Here is an 8,113-nt window from a genome sequence, read left to right on the forward strand (position 1 = left end):
AGGCCCCCCCCCTAGTGAAGGAGTGCTTTTCCCCGCCCCACAGGCCACCCCCCCCCCCCCGACCCTTCGCGCAGAGTTCCCGCCGGCAGCGACTAGGGGTGAACGGCGCTGGTGGGCCTCTGCCGTTTCCGCACGGCCGCTCGGCCCATCCGGGCCGGAGAATCGGCGACCCAGCTGCGGCCCGCGACCGGCGCAAATGGCGCCAATTCTCCGCACCTCGGAGAATCGCGCGCCAGCATCGGGGCAGCGTGGTGAGGTTGCGCCGATTCTCCGGCCCGGTGCGGGGCCGGGAAAATCGCGCCCCTGATCTGGAGGCACCTGAACAAGTTCGGTCTTGAAAGCCCAAACTTCGCTGACGATTCCTCCAAGCTGGCACACCGTCCCTCCACAAGCAAATCCCCAAATCTCTCAAGCCCCCTCCCTCCCGGGCACCCCAAACATGGTGCCTAATCAAATAGGGGCCACCCTCAATACGGATCCAAGCATAAAGTGCTGCCTGAATTGTCTCCATATGCTTAAAGTGGACACGACCACTGGGTTCAAGGAGTACCGGAGAAAACGATAGCCAGTCACCACTGTGAGCATTCCAATCCTGACCTTACATTGGAGGGAAGGTCATTAATGAAGCTGTTGGAGATGGTTAGCATTACTCTGAGCAGCAGTGTCCTGGGGCTGAGATGAACAATCACAACCATCTCTCTTTATGCTAGTAAAACCTCAGATACTTTGACCAGTGTATTAATCAAAAGTTTCTCCCAGGTGCCCTTATTTGCGAGATGAACAAAGGACAAAACAGGTTCGCGATTTAACACAATTTTATTCACAACTTTCTCGATGAAAAGGATGTCTCAGACTCACAGCTGAGGTTTGAGTTTTACCCGCACCTAGTGAAGGAGACTGGGAAGGCTCCCATCACGTGATGTCTTCTCTGGGTCCCGTCTTCTTGCGCTGGTTATGCCTGGAGGAGTCCCAGGTTATCGCCGAGGATCTGTTCTGATGTTCCTTGGTTCATCCTGATCTGCTAACATTGCGTCATAGGTGTACGCCCACAACTGGCCGTTGTCCCATCCAGACCCCAACTCATTAACGGGAAAGACAGGATAATCCGGTTTATCCAGGATGCTTCAATCAGGACCCATTGTCCACTGAAACACGAAGATAAAAGCAAATTACTGCAGCTGCTGGAATCTGAAACAAAAACAGAAAATACTGGACGATCTCTGCAGGTCTGACAGCGTCTGTGGAGAGAGAGAAGGGAGCTAACATTTTGAGTCTGGATGACTCTTTGTCAAAGCTCTGGTCTTGTATTGGAGGCAAGGACAAAGAGCTTTGACAAAGAATCATTCAGACTCAAAACTATAGCTCCCTTTGCTTTCCACAGATGCTGGCAGACCTGTTGAGATTGTCCAGTATTTTGTGTTTTTCTCCCCTGAAACACCCTCATCTGACCAGCCATCAGCTCATTAAGGAGTCTGATGGCTTCTTTTGTCCGTCCTTCGTCCTGCTGCAAAGTTGATCACCTGCGTCTGGAAGTTTGTTACATATTCATAGCATGGTCTTGTTCTTTGGTGTAAATGTGAGTGGGTAATCACCAAGTCCAAATAGCAATAACGAGTTTGCGTGGACTTGACTGCTCTTGCAGACGGGCAGCATCAATTCCAGCCAGCGCGTCATGTGACAATTCCTGCTCCTGACCATTGTGCCTTGCCAGCCTGACCACACTAGGCTTGATGCCAAACATTCTTCTTAAACGTTTTTGGTCACCTCTTCCACTATTGCTGCAGAAATTCCTCCTACACCAATATCCCTGCGACACTGGCAATGTTACAGGAATCTGTCAGAGATTGCAGCCACAACTGCAATTCGGAGCAGGGCGTGGGCAGCATCACCAGTGGCTGTGGAGGAGACTGCGGGCATGAACATTTATGCTTCTACTTCCTTCCAGGCTGCAGCTGGAAATATTTGCAACATCTCGGTTTGCCATCTACTGTTGCATGCAGGAGACCTTGATGAATACTGGCTACGTTTCATTTCCTCTTGCCAGAGAGCAGCAGCCAGGGAGAGAACACTGCTTCACAAAGGTTGCAGGCTTCTCCCTGATACTGAGTACCACTGATTGCAAGCACATTGCTTTGTGGGTGCCGCATGCGAGTTGTACGTCATTGGAAGGGATTCCACTCCCTAACTCGCGTGCAATCATAGGCAAAAATCATACAGCTAAATGGCTAATATCCTGGCAGCGCTCAGGATGTCTTCATTCTGCGGAAGCGACTGTGCCGGCTGCATTTAGGCCACCGTGGCCTGGTCGCCTCATAGGATGTGGATGCTTTGGAGAGGGTACAGAGGAGATTTACCGGGATGCTGCCTGGACTGGAGGGCATGTCTTATGAAGAAAGGTTGAGCGAGCTAGGGCTTTTCTCACTACAGCGAAGAAGGCAGAGAGGTGACTTGATAGAGGTGTACAAGGTGATGAGAGGCATGGATGGAGGGGATAGCCAGAAATGGCTGTCACGAGGGGACATAATTTTAAGGTGACTGGAGGAAGGTACAGGGCAGATGTCAGAGGTCGGTTCTTCACACAGAGTGGTGGGTGCGTGGAATGCACTGTCAGCATAGGTGGAGGAGTCAGAGTCATTAGGGACATTTAAGCGACTCTTGAACAGGCACATGGACAGTAGTAAATTGAAGGGGAGTAAGTTAGGTTGATCTTAGATTAGGATAAATGGTCGGGACAACATCGTGGGCCGAAGAGCCTGTACTGTTTATGCTCTATGTTCTATGTTCTATGATCTATGATAAAACGAAGGCTGGTCATTGGATAACAACGACTGTCCACATGACTTCAACGTGCTTCCATGCATGTGGACAGCATCCACTCACAGATGGCACTGGGTAGGTCCTGGTGGTGTGAGCTTTGGCAGAGGAGGGAGATGGTGATAGGGGACTCAATCGTGAGGGGAATAGACAGGTGGTTCTGCGGACACAATCGAGACTCCAGGATGGTATGTTGCCTCCCTGGTGCAAGGGTCAAGGATGTCTCGGAGCGGCTGCAGGATATTCTGGGGGGGGGGGGGGGGAAGAGAGTGAACAGCCAGCTGTCGTGGTGCACATAGCACCAACGATATAGGTAAAAAACAGGACGAGGTCCTACAAGCTGAATTCAGGGAGTTAGGAGTTAAACTAAAAGGTAGGACCTCAAAGGTAGTAATCTCAGGATTGCTACCAGTGGCACGAGCTAGTCAGAGTAGGAATGTCAGGATAGATAGGATGAATGCGTGGCTCGAGAGATGGTGCAAGAGGGAAGGATTCAAATTCCTGGGGCATTGGAACCGGTTCTGGGAGAGATGGGACCAGTACAAACCAGACGGTCTGCACCTGGGCAGGACTGGAACCGATGTCCTAGGGGGGGTGTTTGCTGGAGCTGTTGGGGAGAGTTTAAACTAATGTGGCAGGGGGATGGTAACCGATGCAGGAAGTTGGCAGGTAGTAAAACAGGGACAGAAACAAAAGGCAGTAAGGGGGAAAGTGTAAGGCAGAGAAGCCATAGTCAAAAATCAAAATGGGCAACAGTACAAGGTACAGCGACTGAGGGGAGCTCAGTGAATAGGACCAGTAATACTAAAAGGAATAAAACGGGAAGTAAAAACATTAATGGTAAGCGATGCGGAAGGTTGTTCCATGAAGATATGGGTTCAATGACAAGGAAAATTAGGAGAAAAGTTAAGAGGACATATAACTTAGGAGAGGTTACTGATCGAGGTGTTAAGATTCAGAACAGAGGTAAAAAAAAGCCAACATAAGTGTACTTTACCTGAATGCTCGTAGTATTCGGAATAAGGTAAATGAGTTGATGGCGCAAATCATCGTGAATGACTATGATTTAGTGGCTATTACTGAAACATGGTTAAAGGATGGTCACAACTGGGAGTTAAATATCCAAGGGTATCAAACTATTCAGAAGGACAGAGTGAATGGTAAGGGAGGTGGTGTAGCTCTGTTATTTAAAGGTGACATCCGGGCAATAGTAAGGGATGGCATCAGTGCTATGGAGGATAAGGTTGAATCCATTTGGGTGGAAATCAGGAATAGTAAGGTGAAAAAGTCACTGATAGGAGTAGTCTATAGGCCACCAAATCGTAACATTATGGTGGGGCAGGCAATAAACAAAGAAATAACGGATGCATGTAGAAATGGTACAGCAGTTATCCTGGGGGATTTTAATCTACATGTCGATTGGTTTAACCAGGTTGGTCAAGGCAGCCTTGGGGAGGAGTTTCTAGAATGTATCCGTGATAGTTTCCGAGAACAGTATGTAATGGAACCTACGAGGGTACAAGTGGTCCTAAATCTGGTCCTGTGTAATGAGACAGGATTGATTCATGATCTCAAGTAAGGGATCCTCTCGGAAGGAGCGATCACAATATGATGGAATTTAAAATACAGATGGAGGGTGAGAAGGTAAAATCAAACACTAGTGTTTTGTGCTTAAACAAAGGAGATTACAATGGGATGAGAGAAGAACTAGCTAAGGTAGACTGGGAGCAAAGACTTTATGGTGAAACAGTTGAGGAACAGTGGAGAACCTTCCAAGCGATTTTTCACAGTGCTCAGCAAAGGTTTATACCAACAAAAAGGAAGGACGGTAGAAAGAGGGAAAATCGACCGTGGATATCTAAGGAAATACGGGAGAGTATCAAATTGAAGGAAAAAGCATACAAAGTAGCAAAGATTAGTGGCAGACTAGAGGACTGGGAAATATTTAGGGGGCAACAGAAAGCTACTAAAAAAGCTATAAAGAAGAGTAAGATAGATTATGAGAGTAAACTTGCTCAGGATATAAAAACAGATAGTAAAAGTTTCTACAAATATATAAAACAAAAAAGAGTGGCTCAGGTAAATATTGGTCCTTTAGAGGATGAGAAGGGAGATTTAATAATGGGAGATGAGGAAATGGCGGAGGAACTGAAAAGGTTTTTTGGGTCGGTCTTCACAGTGGAAGACACAAATAACATGCCAGTGACTGATGGAAATTAGGCTATGACAGGTGAGGACCTTGAGAGGATTGTTATCACTAAGGAGCTAGTGATGGGCAAGTTAATGGGGCTAAAGGTACACAAGTCTCCTGGCCCTGATGGAATGCATCCCAGAGTGCTCAAAGAGATGGCTAGGGAAATTGCAAATGCACTAGTGATAATTTACCAAAATTCACGACACTCTGGGGTGGTCCCGGCGGATTGGAAATTAGCAAACGTGACACCACTGTTTAAAAAAGGAGGTAGGCAGAAAGCGGGTAATTATAGGCCAGTGAGCTTAACTTCAGTAGCAGGGAAGATGCTGGAATCTATCATCAAGGAAGAAATAGCGAGGCATCTGGATGGAAATTGTCCCATTGGGCAGACGCAGCATGGGTTCCTAAAGGGCAGGTCGTGCCTAACTAATTAGTGGAATTTTTTGAGGACATTACCAGTGAGGTGGATAATGGCGAACCAATGGATGTGGTATATCTGGATTTCCAGAAAGCCTTTGACAAGGTGCCACACAAAAGGTTGCTGCATAAGATAAAGATGCATGGCATTAAGGGGAAAGTAGTCGCATGAATAGAGGATTGGTTAACTAATAGAAAGCAAAGAGTGAGGATTAATGGGTGTTTCTCTGGTTGGCAATCAGTAGCTAGTGGTGTCCCTCCGGGATCAATGTTGGGCCCACAACTGTTCACAATTTACATAGATGATTTGGAGTTGGGGACCAAGGGCAATGTGTCCAAATTTGCAGACGACACTAAGATGAGTGGTAAAGCAAAAAGTGCAGAGGATACTGGAAGTCTGCAGAGGGATTTGGATAGGCTAAGTGAATGGGCTAGGGTCTGGCAGATGGAATACAATGTTGACAAATGTGAGGTTATCCATTTTGGTAGGAATAACAGCAAAAGGGATTATTAATTAAATGATAAAATATTAAAACATGCTGCTGTGCAGCGAGACCTGGGCGTGCTAGTGCATCAGTCGCAAAAAGTTGGTTTACAGGTGAATAAGAGTGCAAATGGAACTTTGTCCTTCATTGCTAGAGGGATGGAGTTTAAGACTAGGGAGGTTATGCTGCAATTGTATAAGGCATTAGTGGGCCACACCTGGAGTATTGTGTTCAGTTTTGGTCTCCTTATTTGAGAAAGGACGTACTGGCACTGTATGGTGTGCAGAGGAGATTCACTAGGTTAATGAAATGAAAAATGAAAATGAAAATCGCTTATTGTCACAAGTAGGCTTCAAATGAAGTTTCTGTGAAAAGCCCCTAGTCGCCACATTCCGGTGCCTGTTCGGAGAGGCTGGTACGGGAATCGAACCGTGCTGCTAGCCTGCCTGGGTCTGCTTTAAAAGCCAGCGATTTAGCCCAATGTGCTAAACCAGCCCATGGCAGCATCATGCAGCTGGCTCATTCTCATGTTTGTAGCCTGCAGCTAGTGTCAATCAGACTAATGAGTGATCGCATGAGCTTGGGAAAGTTAGCCTACACCTCTATTAGGAAACGTGCACTGGTGGCTGCAGCAGCAAGTGAATGTCTTTGTACCAGCCACTTTGGCTTGGAAAAAGACAGAATGGTGGGACAACGTAGGAGAGTGCATGTTCCAAGGATCTTGAACCCTGGAGGCCTTCGAGGAAGGACTGCTGTATCCATAGGGGTACGAAGAGGCCCAGCCAGTCAAACAGACTGAAGTCAATGGCATCAGATTATTGAGGCAGTCAATGGCAGGAACCAAGCCACAAGGACCTGAACACATTGCCAGATAATTTTGATTCCGTTATACAAATGGCCAAGGTCATGGAATGCATCTTCACATGCCAGAGCCCGTCAACTGCATTACTAGTCTCACACACTGCTCAATATATCACAGCCCTCACTAACTGACAAACAATTTCCATCTGGAATCTTACTTAATGTCCATAGCTGCACCTCACCCTCACACACTTAGCACTGCTGCAAAGCACCCACATTTCACAGGCTGTACACAGTCAGCTATTGAACCAGATTATTCCAAACAGGATGCATTGCACTCACGAAGACACTTACCTCTCCCTTGCAGCTTAAGGCGGTATACAATCTCACACCAGTAGGAACCATTCAGAGCATTGGGGCCATTTTTGTCATCAATCATTTCTTGGAATTAATTGTTTGTTAGATACCTCACTTAACATCTGTTGCAGCATCAAATCATTTGGATCGAAATGTTGCAGCAATATTTAAACTTGTAGACAGTTGCCGTCAAATTGATTGATTGATTTATTGTCACATGTACTGAAGTACAGTGAAAAGTATTTTTCTGCGGCCAAGGGAATGTACACCGTACGTACACAATAGGCAAAAATGAATAATCAACAAAGTACACTGACAAATGGTACATTGACAAATAGTGATTGGTTACAGTGTGGAACAAGGTCCAAACAAAGCAAATACATGAGCAAGAGCAGCATAGGGCGTTGTGAATAGTGTTCTTACATTGCGCAGGTGAATGGGAAATATCGTGCCAGATTCAAAGAAAACATTCCTCGTGTAAAATTGCAGGCTTATCCATTGTCTTTGACTATTTGTTGGTGACTGAAGTTTTTTATTTTTACATTTCAGGTTTGTATTTTTATGAATATTAGTCCAAATGTCAGGAATTTGGATGCAACGTGGAATACACTTCAACTTGGCGCCTCAGTTGGACAAATGAGTCTTGGAAAAAACGCCTGGCATGTAACTTCTAAAACCGGCAACTGAAGTGATTTACTGAGCTTTGCAGCGGACCCAAGATTTTGTTTTCTTTTTAAAAATAAATTTAGAGTACCCAATTCTTTTTTTTCCCCAATTAAAGGGCAATTTAGTGTGGCCAATTCACCCACCTGCACATCTCTTTGGGTTGTGGGGGAGAGACCCATGCAGATACGGGGAGAATGTGCAAACTCCACACGGACAGTGACCCGGGGCCAGGATCGAACCCAGGTCCTCACGCCAGGAGGGAGCAGTGCTGACCACTGCACCACCGTGCCAACCACTGCGCCACCATGGCACCCTGCAGCAGACCCTAGATGAATGAAATGCTTCAAAATGTGTGATAAAATGTATTTTCATTCATATA

General features: G+C 46.4%; 1 protein-coding gene across 1 annotated transcript in view; it reads left to right on the forward strand.

The window, feature by feature from the left end:
• LOC140395971 (uncharacterized) overlaps window positions 1–7,818 on the forward strand; it is a 111,520-nt gene extending 103,702 nt beyond the window's left edge. The window contains exon 15 of the mRNA XM_072483998.1: window positions 7,618–7,818. Within this exon, the coding sequence (XP_072340099.1) occupies window positions 7,618–7,755 (138 nt within the window). The 3' untranslated portion in view covers window positions 7,756–7,818. The remainder of the gene's footprint in view (window positions 1–7,617) is intronic.
• Window positions 7,819–8,113: the final 295 nt, after the last annotated feature.

This window comes from Scyliorhinus torazame, chromosome 19, assembly GCF_047496885.1.
Source record: "Scyliorhinus torazame isolate Kashiwa2021f chromosome 19, sScyTor2.1, whole genome shotgun sequence".
Classification (NCBI taxonomy): Eukaryota; Metazoa; Chordata; class Chondrichthyes; order Carcharhiniformes; family Scyliorhinidae; genus Scyliorhinus; species Scyliorhinus torazame.